Genomic DNA, 18,475 nt, shown 5'->3' on the forward strand with positions numbered 1-18,475 from the left:
TTGACGTAAATACGTCTATACGGAAGGGTCATTCGGCAAAAAAGTGAAAGGAAAACATGCAAGATCCATATCAACAATGTAAATATGGACCGACAACAATGGAAGCTTGCGTGCATTGTTATGTTACCTAAGAAACATCATCTGTTTATTAGGCATTGTTGTGTTTCATTACTGCAGTCAACAATCCGCTTTCGTTATTGCGGAAAGAGCTGAGCTGTGAATCGCTTGTAGAAGAAGTGCGTCGTAGACTAGATAATTTTCTGCTGGTAAAAACGTTTTAGAATATCACAAGTACTTATCTTACATGAGAATTATTACATTACAGAGACGTATTTATGTCAGATTCTCCGGAACCGTGGTTCCACTGTCAACTTTTTCTTATAAACATGGATGATGGAAAAAGTCCAGACAGGGAATAGTTTTAAGTGTAATCCACCATTGTCAGAACCCTTAGAATTGAATTATATGACATGTTATATTGTCTGACATGAATTATATTGCATGTTAAGGTTCATTAAAGTGAGGATATGAGGTGTGAAGAAGGTTGTAAGAATCTGGCACTTGATAATTTTTGACGTAAATACGTCTATACGGAAGGGTCATTCGGCAAAAAAAAGTGAAAGGAAAATGTGTAAGATCCATATCAACAAATCGACAACAATGGTTACCTAGGGAACGTCGTGTTTACTCGGCATTGTTGTTACCTAGGAAACGTTACATTACATTACATTATAGTGTCTAGTGTTCCCTAGGTAACAACAATACAGAGACGTATTTACGTCAGATTCTCCGGAACCGTGGTTCCACTGCCACTTTTTGACAAAAAATACGTCTATGTGGAAGGGTCATTCCGCAAAAAAGTGACAGAAAAATGTGTAAGATCCGTATCAACAAATCGACAACAATGGTAAGCATGCGTGCATTGTTATGTTACATTACTGCCGTCAACAATCCGCTTTCGTAACAAGATGGATGACATTGAAGATAACATTACTTTACTTTACATTAAATTACATTACATTATAGAGACGTAAATATAATTTAAATACAGAGACGTATTTACGTCAAATTCTCCGGAACCATGGTTCCACTGTCACTTTTGTTTTTGTAACTTGTGAACTTTGAATCAGTTGGATTAATTTAACTATATTTGGCATACTTTGTGATCAAAGATTTTAATGTGTTTAAATTGAATTAGCTAATCATGAAGTAACAGAAGTTTTTGTATGTGATATTTTCTGTTGGGTATCACATATGCATTGACATGGAGAAGCAGCGTACGATGCATTTCTGATGCAATACAGAGCAACTAACTTACAAGTATTTTTATGGAGACAGGTTATGAAAACTTTGGCAGTGGGTGGGTGGGATGATTGCAGACATCTGAAGAGGGGGAGATGGCATCTGTGAGGGGTAACTTTTGAAGGGGACTTGTTAAATAGGTTTCACTGTGTGTTATCACTGTTACTGAAATATTCATTGGATTCTTTGGTCTTGGTCTACCCATAAACCCAAAAATGTTAACAGCTGGTTGCATTTTGGTACTCTGGTAATGAGCGGGTGATTATAGGAACATTTTATTTTTGTGAAGCCCTTCCCTGCTGATTGGTTTTGTAGAGGTTGCTACCATTGTGAAATGTTGGCAGTTATGAGAAATTGTTATTTAATTATGGTATATGTTATATCACAATACATGCATCACTGAATAGTGCAGGGTATCATTAGGTGGGAAAAGGAGACCACTTACTGGAGCAGATGACAGAAACACTATGAGAGAAATACTTTCTCCATGGTATGAGGCATGGCTGTTTTCTGTGCGTGTTGACTCTGCCCTAATGGGCGCTTCCTGCATTTACACCTAAATAAACATTGGAAAATGGATCAGTTTCAGTACTACAATAAAATGTGTAAAATATAAACGTGATTAGTTCATTTGTCTTTTACCTTAAAAATGTCATGACCCATGTTTCCATGGCCAGTTGGGTGGTATGGAAGGAAAGTGGATGGCAGCTACTGTGGGAGCATTACTTCCGCACATACTGTTGTGTTGATGGGATGAGAACTCTGAGTATCATGGTGTAGTGGCTAGCTGTCTTGCTTTCTATGCAGGAAGACTTGGGGCATGTATCGTGGTCTAGTGATCTGTACCATCTATGCTGTCATGCTGGTACAGAGCCTAAAATTAGGTTAGTCATTCATTTCCTTCCAAATACATTTTTTGTTGCCCACTTTTGGCTCCAGAAATCCATGGTGTATTAACTTCCACTTTTGTTTGGGATAAGCAGCAGTTGAATCAGTTGCACTATTGTCTTTTAAAATACCATGTGTGCATTACACATTGGAGTAGTGAGTATGTGAAAAATGGTACTGCAAAAAAAATGATTCCAGCATAAATTTCAGGATGTTAGGTTTACATATAGAAACTCTGTAGAATTGTAAGTAAATCAAGATTGTTACTGGTCAAAACAAATTGAAACAGGTGCGTACTGAAGAGAAATCAGATGGAGTTGGTGCTAGGCTTGATATTCTTAGAAATCAATCCCACACGTGCCTTGCATAAAGTGATCAGGGTTTCATAACTGTGCATGAACTTCCACAGAAGTGAAACAATTTTTGATCACATCCTGGTGTTCCTGCTAACAAACTCGAGTCCTCTGTTTATGATAGTGAAGTTGAGCCCATGCTGATTTGCTTTCCTGATGAAGCTTGGTTTTGTGTCCATGGGGAGTAAATTCGCACAAGATATGTGAGCTCTCAGTATCTGAGACTGATGTACAGGGTATTGTTACATAATTATAAACTTGATGAATGGTGAAATGTGGGTACAGGTAGAGTAAATTGGCTGATTTTCATCAGTATGATTCTGAAAGATACATGGAGCAGATACTCATCTCTGTTTTTGTGAGGGGAACAGGTGAACAGTGCTGGCATGTATTCATGAAACAAGATTCAAGTACTCATATAGAAGGGAATTCCATAGACAGTTTCAAGGACAAAATTTTTAATAGTGGGTTGTAGTTGGCACATTCTCCATCAACCCATGAGACAATTGGAAACAGAAGGAAAGTATAAAGAGACATTTTTAACTGTTTCCCAAGAAGAATCCCCACTTTTATGGAACCAGAAGGTTCATTACTGTATTCACAAGAGCCTATTTACTAGTCTCTGTTCCAAGCTGGATGAATCCAGTGCATGACACCATTTTATGATCAGGTTTTTGGGTTTGCAATGGAAATATGCAAAAAAATATATACACCTTTTACTTGCATCATGTTTTCCCTCATGAACAGTTTAGTAGATTTTCATGAAATTTGATATTGATAAGTTTTTATAACATGTTCCAAAACTATGTTAAAATGTGACATGAAGACCTACATGCGTTTGTGTGTATATGTGCATAATTGAAGTATTTATCGGATTGAAAGTTGTTTTGGACTGAAGGGGTTGAGAAAAATGAGATTGTCATACACTCTTTTTGTAAGTCTTACAGTTTTCAAAATGTGACTTTCATGCTGGCTCGTCATAATTCAACCTGCTGTTTATGAGAGATCATAATTATGAAATGTGTCATGCGGCTTTCTCCAACCTCCTGTTATGTTCTCTATTTTAGGTCCAGGTATTCTTAATATCCTATTCTCAGATGCTTTTATCTGTGTCTTTCCCTCTGAGAGACCAATTTTATTTTGTTGAAAAGGTGTATGGAAGGGAAATAAATGTAGATGAACAGTGAAAGGCAAGTGGCTTTCTTGCGTCTATCAGAATAGAATTCTATTTCTCATCTGTTTTGCTACTAGAATTTCCCGTTGCACATCTTTATGTTATACAATCTTTTAGGGAATATCTGGAAGTATCCATATCCATTTGCATGCAGCAGTAGGATGAGTTGACCACAACAAGCACACAATTAGGTGATATGCTAGGGATTAGCTTCTCCTGCCCTCATTTTTTTCCCGCTCATGTAGTTCATCTGCCGAAGGGATTTTCCACGTTCAGTTCTGCCAATTATGTTTCACGTTTTCCAGTAATCCTTTGTTTTACAACTTGCGTGTTACGTAAGTATATTTATGATCTATTTACATAATAAATTTTAAATAATAATTTGTCCGGTGACATCACACTAACTCTTACCCTGCAGAGCTTGCAGTAATGTGCTAGCAGACTGATTCTGTGAAAGATTTGAGGTTTTCACAACCATCTTCAGTTTATGTGAAGCTTGCATTGTTGCAAGGTAAAAGTTGAGAGATCCACCGAGTACACATTTATGTAGCAATTATTTTTCTTGGAATAGTTGGCAACATGTAGTTGCCTTTGCTTATATAAAGTATCATTTTTACCATAAAATGTTACAAGGTACAGTGAACTTTTAGGTAGCCATGGTTTCTAGATAATGTAAAGGTTGCAGAAGATGGTATTAGTTAACTTTTATTGGCAGATTCTGTATCTTAGGGTGAATAAGTGGATGGTAAGTAGTCCAAAAAACAAAGTTACATAGAAGATTTTTCACATTTGTTTGCATGGCCAAGCATTTTGTTCTTACAAAAAAATGTACAGTGAAGGAGTTAACAAGTAATGTTCTGACATGCAGAATAGTGTCCTCAGTTGAGAGCTGGATTTGTAGATGCTGTGTTTTGTGTTGCTGTCAGAGTAAAATCATGGCTTTTCTTTACAACATGGTTGGGATGGACAGTGGTGGCTGGGTTGAAGGGTTATACAATATAGATTAGAAAGGTGTGTTCTGAGAGTTTGTGATGTACATTCTCTATTTAATACCATTATCTGCTTCAGAAATAAATGCTCTGTCCTGGGGACATTACACGATGATGACTTTCAGGATAAAGAACTAATCATGTAATGTCTACAACTTTTGTATGTCTTCTGTGTTTTAAGGGAAGGATTTGTTCATAAAAATACACTTTTCATCCAAAATGGATGTTTGTTCCGTGCCACCATTTGCACTTGAGAGAGGTCAAGTGGCCGCGTGATGAAGTTTTTTTAAAGAAAGTATATTTCTATTTTAGACCTTCAGTGGTTTTCATATGGAATTTTACTGCGTGTCCATATCAGATGTCTTTGTCAATGGTTCTCAGTATTTCTTATAATTTTTAATAATTTTGAAGTAGTGATATCTTATTTGTAAATTGTTTAGTTTTGACAGACTGATCTGCTTTTGGAAAGAGGGGAAATTTACATTTGACCTCATTTTCCACCATGTTTCTGGCTATTTTTATGCATATTCTGCCCAAGAGGAAGCTGGCATACATGAAGTGTTGCATCCTGCTCTCATGCTAACGTGGGTCTGTTTTGATAATTGTGTTACAGATTTTGATTACGAGATGCACAGTGACACTAAGGATGAGTAGCCCCACCTGTCACTGTATATGCCGAACTGAGGGGATTGTGAATGATGGCCATATACCAACAATTTGGCTCCATTATTCATGAAGCTTAGCACCATTTTATGTATATAGCAGATAGGTAAGCAGGAGATGCATCTGCTCACATAGAGCTCAGCATAGAACAAATATATCTATAGCACCTTTTTACTTTGATTCTTGAAGTGTTAACATTATGTAAGGCATGCATGGCCAGTTACTGAAAAATGCATTTTACTCAAGAAATTGTTGGAGGAACTTGCAACTCCTGCCTTAGATGCTTCGTTCTAGATTGTGAGAACTTCAAAAGAATAAATGTGCAATGTAATGATACATTTTGCACTTCATATGTAGTAGACAAATTATCACTATATTAAAATTGTTACAGCCTCAGAAAGTTATTAATTGGAACAAACACATGCTGTAAACCTCTCTCTCCTTATGAAGTAAGGAAAGTAGACCAATGGCCATAGTTCAATAAGTAATCAGTTTAAAAACTGATATGCAGTGGAACGGTCTAGGTGTTCATGAGCACTATCTTTATTTTACTTCCCTTTGTTAAGGTCACTGTGTTGACTATATGTTTACCTATCCCTTCTAGTTTTTGAAGTAGTTGACCAACTTTTATGAATTTTGGTATGAAACATGCCATTGGAGGCACCCTGAACTGTATAACTGTTTTGGTATGCAAACTTGTGAGTTGGGTTTGACACTAGTGGGACTTTGTATAGGATACTGAAGTTATAATTGATAATGATAGTAAAATACTAGAAAATATGCAACTTTTGTTAAGGTAACTTTTTTTGTAAAATGTACAGCAATAAAGTGGTGTCCATGCAAACATTTTCTTTATATTTCAGTTGCACAGTGATGGAGATCAATCACAAACATATTTACTGATTATGCATGAAATGTTTTATAATTCTGCGGCTGTTTTGTGGTATGGAATTTTGATGTCATATCTGACAAACTTAACAGAGGCTGTGTATAATTACAATTGTTGCCAGACAGCTTGCTAACTATGAGTGCAAGGTGAGCAGTGAAAAGCGGGACATGTTGCATGCACATCAACATACATTCCAAAAACATGTCTTCTGTTACCTCCATGCTTCTAGTTACATGTGGTACGAGGATTTAACGAGAGTAGTGGTAATAATGGAGGTAAAGCACCAAGGAAGGTACAGCAGAGATATTCTTAGTGAGGATTGAGAATTTATTAAAATGGTCCATCCACAACAGTCAGCATTTTTGAAATGGCTACTGCAACACCAGGCCCCTCTGAGTCTACCTGATCATGTTTAAACCAGGGTGGCCCAGGAACTAGCGAGCGTGGTTCACGAGAAGTTTGGCGACTGCAGTAGAAAGTTCTTCCCAAAAATATCACTAGCAATCTAACATAATTGCAATTGCAAGGAATAATAAAGAAGATTTCCGTCTTCTGGGTTGTTGCGCTGTGTAGTCTGGTCGATGTTAACCAACGTTTCAGAGGTCATACTGCCTCCGTCATCAGGGACATCTGCTTGAAGATCATAAACTTGTTCCTTCCTTCCCCTAAGAATTTGTTTTTCCTTGTTATTGAGAGTTTAAAGCTTTGTTGTATAGTGAATAAATTGTGGGTGTTTGATTTTGTTTCAGGAGTGAGCACGAAATGCAGCAAGTTGAGCCCATATCCCAGAATAACACAGTGAGTACCATTGCTTTTATTTGTGTATGTTTATGGAAATACCAACATTTTAAAGGGTGTACACAGAAAAGATAAACATTAACTGTGTCTAGTCATTACCTCAGATTTTTTAAAAATTTGCATTAACATGGAATGTGTAGTTTTGATTGAATTTTGTCTCACATATTATCAGTATGGTCAATGACAGGAATTGTGATTTAATTGCTAATTTATGCTGCTAGCCATGAAAGTATGCCAAGAAAGACATTTATGTATGCATTTGCAGAGGGGAAAAAACAGGGGTGCTGATTATATGTTATAATGTACTTTGGTCCCTTGATATCCTTTGTTGACTGGTTTGAGTGGGGATTATGACCTTCCAAGGTGTAACCTGTACTGGGTAATTTCTGAGGCATTTTATACAAATAATTTGATACTGTATACTGTTGAAATATGTAACTTCATTTACACACTTAACAACACTAAATTCTTTTTCAGTGAATTTAAAGTTTCTTGGTGTACCTAAACCCTCTTTATCGTGACATATTGCTTAAATTAAACTATGTATGATGGAATCTCGGAGCACGGCGAGATACAAAGAGCCTTCTTGCATTCAGGGCACCAGTATGAGCTTTCCTTCCTCTTCCTCTGTGACCTGCATACGTGTTCCTGTAACAGGATGTGTAAGGCAGTGCCCCATAAGGCTGGTGCTTTTGATGACTGCCCCTTTGCTGGTGGTTCTGGTATTCCTCAATGCACTGGCAACGTTTCAGCCAGTCAGCTGGAAATCTCACCTAGACATTTTCCCTCTTCCTTATATGCATTCATTCATACAATGTGCATCATATATTCAAGTACTGAAGTTACATGCATGCCTTACGAGGCAAGTGGCATCATGACAGTAGATAGTGTTAGTAGTGAATGGTAAATATGAGAAATTACATACTGGGAAGTCAACAGACATTGAGGGCCCACTGTATAATTACACCTGTCACTCGCTCCTGCACTCTAGCAACATCGCTGCTACCCTTTTTAATATAGCATTGTAAAGAGTGTAGATGTTTATGTAGCTTCTTTCTACAAGTGTTCCCCATCACGTCGAATAATTTTTTCTGAAGTAATTGCTGAAAGCTGTGAGCATATAGCATCAGTATTTTATTGGGTTTGTAATGAAGGATCTCATGTGCTCAATGCTTTGCAATCAATATCAGTACCCAGGTAGGCTTTGAGGTTCTCACAGCAGTGAATATGAAGATGGCTGTCTCCTGGTTTTAGCACTATGTAGTCTGGTTACCAATATTTCAGAGGTACTTGGTGCCTTCTGCCAGACTATGTGGTGCTACAACCCAGAAGATGGGCATCTTTCAACAGTACCCAGGTAGACTGGAACAGTTGTAGACTAAAGCATTCCTGAATTGTGCAGAGGACACCTTGTGTATTATTTGGTGAAGGAATTCTGATTTCTGGCACATTTATCCAGCATATATTTTGATACTGTCATAAACACATCACAGAGAAGTTGTGCGGTTTCTCGTGCTTCTTCTTTCTTTTGGATTATGATTAGTATTTTGCAAGATGATTTTTTAATGGTAGATTTGCTTTCAATCACGTAATAGTACTAGATTTATGTGGGGCAGATGGAAGCTTGTATTTGAAGTAAGAGGTATGAATATTGCAGAGGTAGTCTTTATTGGTGGGACTGGTTTCTTCATGTTGTAACTGTTTAAGTACTTGAGGTTGGTGAACGTGTTGGGGTATGAGAGTTTGGGTCAGTTCTGTATCATTGCACTCAGGTGGTGTTTGCATGCCATGACAATTTGATTTAAGCCAGATTTCTGTGTGTTTAATAATACATCACTCTTCTAATAGCAGTGAGATCTTGTCCAGCCTGTCATCATCTCCTTGTACCACTGTTTTATTTTTGAAATTGTTTCTCCCATTATATTCATACTTATTTGTATGCCTTAGGTACTGCACTTTTCAGGATACTCATTCAGTCTTGTAGAGAACACTGTCACTTCCCATTTATTTCATTTCTCAAAGTGTTTAGTTACGAAGATTAAATAGTATGGGCATACGTTCTGTAAAAACATGATTTTGCAGTGATGTGATTTGTTGTGCAATGAGGTATTGAATTGTGATTTTATGTGCACATGAAGTTTTAGAAATGCTGCTTTACTTTTTTCTGCCCTGAAGACTGGTTAGAAAATAATTCCTCTTGTAATGAAGATTTCTTTGTGGTGGGCGTATTGGCATACGACTTAATTCTGGATTTGTGTATTGTTACCTGAAGCTGGATGTACATCAGTCACTTTTAGTTTGGACATGGCCGTCAGCTTTGCACACAAAGCTACAGCATCTGAAATATGAGCAAGGGGAGGGGTGAAATGGTGTCGTTGGTATTGCCAAGTACTGAAGCTAGTTATACTGTGTGTGTCAGTAACATTGCCGAAAACTGCTTGTTCTTTACTTTATAACAGTAATGAATTCAATTGAAGCAGTGGTACTTGAATAACAATAATAACAATACATAGCAATGCACAGTAATGAAACATTCCAATGTTTGAAACAGTCCTGCTGACCATTTCCTGCACCAAGTTTGAAGATGAAAAGAGCTCCTGGACACCCATCTTGCCCTAAGAAATGTCTGAATTTTAGCTGGTACTTTTAGTTTCTTCTCTGCTTATGATAATTTTGTTAGTATGTGTCAGTAACCACCTTGGTTGCTGGACATTCTTGGCGTACTACATATTCAGCAAAAGGCCCGGTTGTTTGCTATAACTGAGTTTAATTTCTCTTATGCCAGTCGCATGGCATTGTTCATGTACTTTCATTTGACACACTCATTTCTTTACTGTGTTCATACCATTTCCACAGGGTTCAAGTCTGGACAGTTGGTGGGGAGGCACAGCACAAAATTGCCAAAAGTCACCAGAAGTGAGTCATTTTTTTGCGTCTTGGGGTTTGTATTTTGTTAGCAGTTTATAAAGTTTGGGTTTTAGTACTGTCATTGTGAATTGAATGTTTCATGATGAAAATCACTTCTTTGCATCTGCATTTCTGCATCTTTGTCTTTGTTGAAGCTGAAGTTGGGCAGTTGAACATGATATGAAGTCAAGTCTGTAATGACAGTAGGATTTGGTGATAAGGTGAGAGCTAAGTGAACAAATTTACCACTGCCATCTTTCAAGTTGTGAGGTACCATGTAACTGCTGTGGATGTCTCAGCTGTGTAAGTGGTGGGCCTTCCTTCTTTGTATTTAACTGTATCTGGTAGTCAGTGCCCTCACATTGTGATGTTCCATTAGCATTTTTGTCCTGGGTTCTTTACCATTGAAAGTGAAACTTGCAGATTAATTTTTGAATGCTAGTTACTCCTTTCAAACTGAGTTGGACTTTCTTCTTTCTTATGTAGTCATATCATCATTCTCGCCTTTTCTGTTCTATGAGAATCATATATGCTCTTTAGAGCAGCCTTAACAAACTCATCAATGTCTGTTGTGTGTGATGCTTTCTAACCTGAGGTAAGAAAGAAGGGCAAGTTCAAAAGGTAAATCTGTGTTTTGTATGGTATGATTTTTTTCTCCTCTCGGATTTTATGGGGGCAATCATGAAATACCTGTGGTCTTACAAGCTGTGTATGGTATTTGGTTGAAATTTGTAGCTTTATCACTGTCTGCTTCTTATAAATATTCCATATAATTTCTTTGGTGTTACTATGTATGTCTTTCCCATAACTCACCTTTTTTCTGTACACTAATTTAAATTAATAGACGCAATATATGCATTAAATTCACTATAACTTGCATTACAGCAGAGAAACAATGGAAATATATTTAGCAACTATAAACTGATACAGTATTTTAGGTGCGTGTTTGTTATAGTTGTTATGATTACCCAGAGCTGATATTTATTCCGTGGAATCTCGTAAGGAACTGATCTATCAGCATCACCACACTCAGGACCTACGAACTAGTGCATTTTCAATTTCTGTGTACTCAAGGTCCTGTGTTATTTTTGCTGTTACACAGTTCTATCAAATACTTGATTCTGTGTTTATTGGGACTCAGAATTACCTGATTCTCTCCAGATCTGAAGAAGTAGTTGTGTTTTATGTAGGATCATAGTCAAATAGTAGTTTAAATTAGTTGGTGTTTTTATGATGTTCCGACATGTTAAATACAAGCAGTCACATGGAACAGTGTGGATTTTGGGCCGGTTCATGTGTAATTTTTTGTGTAAGTGAAGTTGGAGCATGTACAACAAGTTCTTATTTTTGTGAAAGGAAGTTGCTTATGTTGAAGTGAATGTTTCTGATATTGCAGTCTGCTACTAAGGACAGGGAGAACAGGCTGTGTGCAATGAATAAGGTGAGGATTGTGGTGGGGGGTTTGACTGCATGCTTCCTTCATTCTGCTGTCACTGTGCTCAAAATTAACTACATAACTGGGAAGTAGATCCATATTATTATTATTTTCCAGGAATAAAGTGTTGTGTCTTTTCAGAGATCTGTTATGATAGTTTCATAGGTTGAATGAATGTGGTACTTGTCTTACCTGAAAAATTGTATATAGGATATGCTATGGACACATGGCTCTGATTATAAGGACCTAGGCCAACACCATTGGCCAAGACAGTATTGTAACATAATTTTAGACTTAGCAGTGAAACCCCATATTTGCATGGCTTTCTATTTTCCTAGTTTTGTATGAAATTCCTGCTAAAACTTCTAAGAAAATTTGAATTTTCTACAATTTGTTAAGCAGAATTTCATCTGACATTGTTCTTATCATTCTGTCACCATGTTAATTTGATTTTTGAGGTTTGGTTGGGCTTTTGAAGCCTGAAATAAAAGTACATATTTACTTCTTGTATATACTATATGTTTGTAAAAAGCTGTGTAGGTTTCCATTCATTGATTTGCTTTAAATCTTGTAGGCTTTCTCAGTCCTTTCAGAGATTTTTCTAAGTAAATAATGCATGAAAACTGATGGGTTTGTTTGTGGGTTGTTAAAATAGTTTGATTTTGATGGTGTATTCTGTATTTTAGTCCAAAATGCATTGTTTTTGTGAAGGCACTTGTGGCTGCTAGAAGGTTATTTCTGACTTCACAAGGAGTATGAAACAGCTGGCTTTTTGTAGGAATGAATACCATTTGTAAACAAATGAATGCCTGTACTGTTGGAGCCATCCCATTCATAAGGTTATGTGCAGTTCATGGGTCAAAGCAAGATGTCAGCAGGCAGAATGTGATGGAGTGCAAGAAATTTCATTAGCAATGATTGAGAAGAAAGTTGGTAGATGTGGATGGTGACCATGCAGTCTGTGGTTGTGACCTTCATAATGCTGTAATGATGATGTGATATCATTTGGGAGGAAGACGTATAATAACAGCAGTTGAGAATTTCACTGGCAGTTTGGTACCCAAACTTGAATTGTGTTGGGCCTCTTCATTTTTAAGGCATTATTCAGAAGTATAGGGCGTGTCAAGCGTCTCTAACAGGTTTCAGGGACTGTAAATGTCTAGCGCTGTGGAAGGGATGTGTCTCTTTTAGATTCTTTCCTGCAAGTTGTTTAAATTTGGAATAAAAATGTCAGAATTTGTGATGGCAACATGGTATTTTTGGTCTTTGTGCGCACGCAGAACTGGATAAAAATAATTTGCAGTGTATATTTGAGTATATTCTACCATGTTTGCCTTTCTGATACAGTTGATTTTTTCTAATCTCACATAAATTATCATTGGATTTTACATTGATGTCTTTTCTAAAAGAAATTGTAAATGAATTTATTGATCCATTATGCTGCTGCTGAGTATTGGGATTTGATAATGAATTGTCTTGATTGCCAAATGGAGAATCCATGGAAAAGAAAATATTTATCATCCTGGTATACTTTTTTAAAAAAAAATGTTTATTTTTTTATTATTATTTTTAAAATTTTAGTTAGCTATCTGCTGCCAGCTGCTTACAAGCTTTTGTACTGTTTGCATCTGTTGAGCATTCGGATTATGTTTACTTAATTTCAGAGCTGTGTAAGTCAGTAGTGGCACTTTCTCAGTGGTCTGAACTGCAAACAGGCCCCATACTGTCATTTACTATTCTGCCATTGGTCAGACTGTAGCCTTTTGTGATTTTTGTGTGATTGAAATTCTCACAGTGGTGGAAACGTCATCCGTGGTCTTCTGGGTTGAGCTGTATGGTCTTGTGGGTGGTTACGAGTGTTTCAGAAGCCTGTATAACCTCCATCTTCAGGGTGACATGGAGGCAATTTGTTATTCTGAAACATACTACCTACAAGACTGCATGGTGTCAGAATACACGGACTTCAGTTAACTTTTTTGTGTGTCGATCTGTGGTTGAGGTGCCACACCTGTGACAATCGGCTAACATTTTTCGTTTGGTGATTTTCTCATTATGTATATTGTGCACTGATATTGTATTAATCTCAGCCCTCTTTCTTGCTGATGTGGTTAAGATTAGCTGTCTTCTTCAGGTCTATTTTCCCATGATAAATACAAATCTGTATTTGTTAATTTCTTCTTAAATTATTTCCATTTTTATGCTGTTTGGAGCTTTCTTTGGCCTTTCCTAGATGAGTATTATGAATGAGGGGCTTCACTGTAGTAATTGTGCATTAATATTTTTGCCAATGGGGGGGGGGGCATTTAAACTTCTGGTATGGACAGGTGATATTAGAAGAACAGTTCCACTCTTGTATATTGGTAGTGGTGTTTCTTATCTGTGGGTGGGGGATATGCAACTGTCAGACTGGGGAAAGCACAAGCCACTTTTGTTTTGAGCCGCTACCAGAAGTCGAATAGTTTGCTTGAAATATGGTTTAGATGCAATTAACATGGCAGCACAGCTTTCATCCTGTCATAGACTAACTTGATTTGTGCCTGGTCCCAAATTTGGTTGCATGATAGTTGTGTGGTTTGATTTTAGCTCATTGTTGGGTGTTTAGTTAATGGTCTCATCCTCAATCAGTGCCATTTTTTGTCAGTGTTTAGATAACTTCATTCTATTCACAACCTCCTTGCCTTTTTAAATATGCTTTGAAGCCTTAAGTGTATTTCATATATAAGCATCTGTTTGCATTTGAACTGTAAAGCTTGCGTTGTGTATTGAGACAAAACTATTAGCATTTAAGTGTTTATTGTGACAACTTTAATATTGTCATGGTAGGGGGTTTTCTGTTAACAGTTGGTAATTATTCACATGTGTAAGAAGTTACCTGGTACAGAACATATACTGTTATTGAAGTTTTAAATGTGCATATACTTTCTTTATGGCCATTTGAGTCATCTGACTAGAAGTGTCTAAACACATCCACTCTTTGTAAGACATTTTTGGGATGATGATAGGTAACTCATTTGTCCCATTCCTATCAGTAATGTAACAGCATTTGGAAACAAGTTTGGTTTGTGATTGGGCAGTTGCTGGACAGTTTTATATAGGGTACATTTTGAGAGTGGCTTTGTGCAGGAGACGGGAGGAAAGCTAGAAGTAAGGGAACCGCCCCCACGGGAAGAGCCTCACGTAGAGCCTATTAATGGGGTGGTGCAACCACCTGTGGTCCCACAGCCGGACCGTCCAGGCCGTGTCACCAATCAGATCCAGTTCTTGCAGAAGTTTGTCCTGAAGCCATTGTGGAAACATCAGTTTGCTTGGCCCTTTCACCAGCCAGTGGATGCCAAGAAATTGAACTTGCCTGTGAGTGACATTTTTTTTTTCAATGTTGATTAATTTGTTGCTTTGTACTTACAAGAAATTAATATAACTTGTGATTGGAATTTTCTTTTATCTTGTAGGATTATCATAAAATTATTAAACAACCAATGGATCTTGGTACAATAAAGAAACGTTTGGAAAACAACTATTATTGGAGTGCCAAGGAATGCATTCAGGATTTAAACACGATGTTCACAAATTGCTATGTATACAACAAGCCTGGTGAGGATGTTGTTGTCATGGCGCAGACCTTGGAGAAATTGTTCCTCACAAAGGTAAGAATGCACAAGGTACAATACTTTGAGAACATGATACACTTTGAGGGACTAGTATTATAATGTGATTGTGATTTTGCTTTATGACTGTCAAGGTGGCTGGCATGTTCAAAGAAGAGGTTGAGCTGGACCCACCTCCTCCAAAAGGTCCAAAGGGGAAGAAAGGCCGCAGCAACTTGGGGGGTTCAGGTAGTGGGCAACGTGGACGCCCATCATCCAGTAGCAGCAGCAGCGGTGGTGGTGGTGGTGGTGGTGGTGCAGTGACATCGAGTGTCCCCAATGCTGTTGGCGCATCTCCTAGCTCAGTGGTTCAGTCATCCCCCGCAGCTCCTATTGCCACGACGACGGGTTCTGGTCACCTCCCTCTTGGCACGCAGCCTCCGACCACAGTGCCGGGGAGTACTGCCACCACCACTGTTCCCACTCCTGGATCTGGGTCCCTTTCACATGGCACACACAATTCACTCCCACAACAGGTAAGTGGGCAGATCTGCGTCCAGACCTTGTGTTGTGTGTGCAGGCATCCAAGGAATGTGGACACTTGTGCAATTATTGTAGTCAGGGGTCATGTTGTTATCCTAATAAAGAATGTCTTTCATGTAGCCCTATTGGAAGAAGTCCACTGGAATGAAGTTGGGTGACCATGGGGACAAGGGAATGGATCCAGCACACAAAATCCAACGGTTGGGGAGTCGATGGTCCAAAAATGTATGTACATTCTTTATGTATGGGAATTCTTCTGAATATTGTGTGTTGGGAAGAGGAAAGTTTCCTTGGATGCCTGTCTGTTGTGATTTTGGTTTGAGTAGGTTAGAGTGATTTGCTTGTTACAGGTTGCTCCACCAACAGGAGGCTATCATGCGCAGCCAGCCCTTATGTCACAGACAGTGGATGGCCAGCCACCTCCTGCAGGCACAGTACATAGTCAGAGTGTGCCACCCCCAGTCATACCTCCTGCTCAGCCTGCCAAGGTAAGGTACTCTTTATAACTCAGGAAGACATAAATTTACCGGATGTCTTATTATGGATGGCAACATTAATACTCCTGACTTTCTAGGTGAAAAAGGGGGTGAAAAGAAAGGCTGACACTACAACACCAACTGCAAATTCTTTTGACCCACCATTTACACCTATGGAATCAAAATCTGCCAAGATCTCAACACGGAGAGAGTCAGGACGACAGATTAAGAAGGTTCTTACACTTTTTATTTGTTATCTTGTGGAGTATATATAGCTGTGTACTCTGCTTTCTGCTTGTTAGCTGTAGTAGTGTAGAAAAGATTGGTGGACACTAACTGCATGAGGCCACCTGGCTTAGCTCATGATGATTCTTACTTTTATGATGAAGTAGTTAGAGTTGGGTGGTGTGATCCCATTGCAGCCTCAACGGCAGACGGAGGATGGTCTCCCATTCCACCAGGCAGCACTACCCCTCATGTCCTCTGGGCTGAGCAGCCAGGTACGTGGACACATATTTAACTTTCCTCCTACCAAAACTTCATATTGCATTTGTTGTATGGAAGTTCATTTAGAGATGTTTTATGAGGTCTGACTTGGACTAGAATCTGTAAACATAAAATAATGGTCATCTTCGAAGTACACTTGTACAGTAACATTTATGTGGTACTTGTTTGAATGATTATTATCCCATCAGCAGTGTACCACAATTTTTACTGCACTGTACTACATTTAACTGTTATCACTGCATGCTCTGTTATACAGGATACATGCCAGTTATTGCTACATTTCCATAGAATAAGTTTCGAATACCTAATTTTGTCTTAATTTTATTATATACATGTGTGCGCGCGTACGTGCATGTGTGTGTGTGTATGTATATGTATGTGTATATATACATATATATAAATATACATACACATCATGTTATATATTTTAACATTTATTAAGTGACCTGGTGCCAATTTTAACCAAGCATCACCATGTACAACATACTGTGTGTGAATTGTTTAATTCTTGTATAGTCGGCACAATAGTTTTTGGCCGGTGGAGAAGCTGGCGGATGGGCCTACTCTGCGTGCCTGAGGTGGCACGGTCAGTGTATTTCTTTTGTTTGGGCTTTCAGTTCGATAAGCTCCTCGTCCTTCCTGGAGGCAGATGAAACATTGTACTACCGTACAAGTGCTTCTCTCCTAGCCTTCCCCTTGAAAATTTCACCGGCAAAAAACTACTGCGATCTCTATACATATGTTCTAATACAAGTGCACTGCTGACCTTTTCTAAAAAAGTAATGGACACATTTGTCATTTCCTTCCTCCCATGTAATCAGTCACAATGTCTTTGTGCACTTTGTACAGTGATGTTGATATGTTTTAACAGTTCTGTAGTCTCTCGATACTGTATTGAGTTAATTGACTGCATAAGTAGTACTTGGCAGATTATAGTCAGATAGTTCTCAGCTTTAGTTAATTTAAAAGTTCCTTCCAAATTCTTATCCATAATTATCCACATTTTTTTATGATTACAAATTTGCACATGGTTACATAATTGTAAGTTTACGGAGCATACTGTGTCACTTCTGAAACGAATTGGTTACTAAGTCACTTTCTCATAGAGCAGACCACTTCCTGACCAGCTGATAGTTGAGCAGTTAATAAAAAAAATTCTCTGCCTGCACTCTCGCACCATATTTACATTTCTTACATCTATGCTTTGGTCTCCCAGTTTTCCTCCTCCAAATTTTATGATTAAAATCATGTTATGCATATTTCGTCCATCAAAAGTGAGCTTCATTTAGTCGGTGCAATGGTTCAGTTAACGTTTCTCTGTCCTGTGAACTTCATTATTTTACGAGATATTTGGCCCAATGTGTGTAGCTGTTGTATGACGGTGGTCCACACATCTAAGCAGTGTAGAGTAATTGTATGTTCTATACTGTATTTGTATTTAGAATGTACTTATTTTATATCTTGGTTGTGGTAGTTGGCTATTCTGGCTGGGGTTTTTCTTTTTCTTTCTCTCTAGGCAAATGATGGAGTAGTATTTTCATATAGACCATGGCTATCTACTATACCATTTGAGGTCATCTTCAGATCACATTCAGTGCTATAATGTCTCTGCAATTGAATCACCATTGTTAAATAAACCACTTTTGAGAAACCTTGAGAAATGTATACTGTTTTATGATAGGGGAAGGTGTATTTATTAATCCATGTTGGGGATTCTTTCATGTGTTTCATTCCTGTATTTTAAGTTAAGAGAGAGAGAAAAAACTAAGATCCAGTAAGAAAGAACATCTTTTGCCTTTATTTTTAAAAGTGGTCAAGTACGAGGGTCGCTCATTAAGTAATGCCCCACATTTTTTTTCTCAGCCAATAATGAAGATAGAAAAGTGTACTTTTACATGCTTGAGATTTGATGTTTCCCGCGTTCGTGTACGGAGTTTCAAATGATTCCAACCGATAGCGGAGCTGTA

The 18,475-nt window shown here is 38.0% G+C and overlaps 1 protein-coding gene across 37 annotated transcripts in view; it reads left to right on the top strand.

The window, feature by feature from the left end:
• The window catches only part of LOC110835217 (bromodomain-containing protein 3), a 90,605-nt gene that overhangs the window by 40,767 nt on the left and 31,363 nt on the right, over nucleotides 1-18,475 (top strand). For 8 of the 37 annotated variants that reach the window (XM_087355586.1, XM_087355599.1, XM_087355589.1 and 5 more), the window contains exons 2-11: nucleotides 7,008-7,056; nucleotides 9,913-9,972; nucleotides 11,360-11,404; nucleotides 14,522-14,749; nucleotides 14,848-15,042; nucleotides 15,138-15,518; nucleotides 15,646-15,750; nucleotides 15,876-16,013; nucleotides 16,100-16,234; nucleotides 16,424-16,501. In XM_087355586.1, the coding sequence (XP_087211712.1) occupies nucleotides 7,008-7,056; nucleotides 9,913-9,972; nucleotides 11,360-11,404; nucleotides 14,522-14,749; nucleotides 14,848-15,042; nucleotides 15,138-15,518; nucleotides 15,646-15,750; nucleotides 15,876-16,013; nucleotides 16,100-16,234; nucleotides 16,424-16,501 (1,414 nt within the window). Of the gene's footprint in view, nucleotides 1-182; nucleotides 267-339; nucleotides 908-5,319; nucleotides 5,476-6,378; nucleotides 6,405-7,007; nucleotides 7,057-9,912; nucleotides 9,973-11,359; nucleotides 11,405-14,506; nucleotides 14,750-14,847; nucleotides 15,043-15,137; nucleotides 15,519-15,645; nucleotides 15,751-15,875; nucleotides 16,014-16,099; nucleotides 16,235-16,423; nucleotides 16,502-18,475 lie in introns of those variants that run through there. The other 29 variants (XM_087355634.1, XM_087355621.1, XM_087355628.1 and 26 more) reach the window with 18 other exon arrangements.

Source organism: Zootermopsis nevadensis, unplaced genomic scaffold, assembly GCF_977971745.1.
Source record: "Zootermopsis nevadensis isolate Lab colony 2312 unplaced genomic scaffold, Znev_1.0 Znev_ptg000002l, whole genome shotgun sequence".
Classification (NCBI taxonomy): Eukaryota; Metazoa; Arthropoda; class Insecta; order Blattodea; family Termopsidae; genus Zootermopsis; species Zootermopsis nevadensis.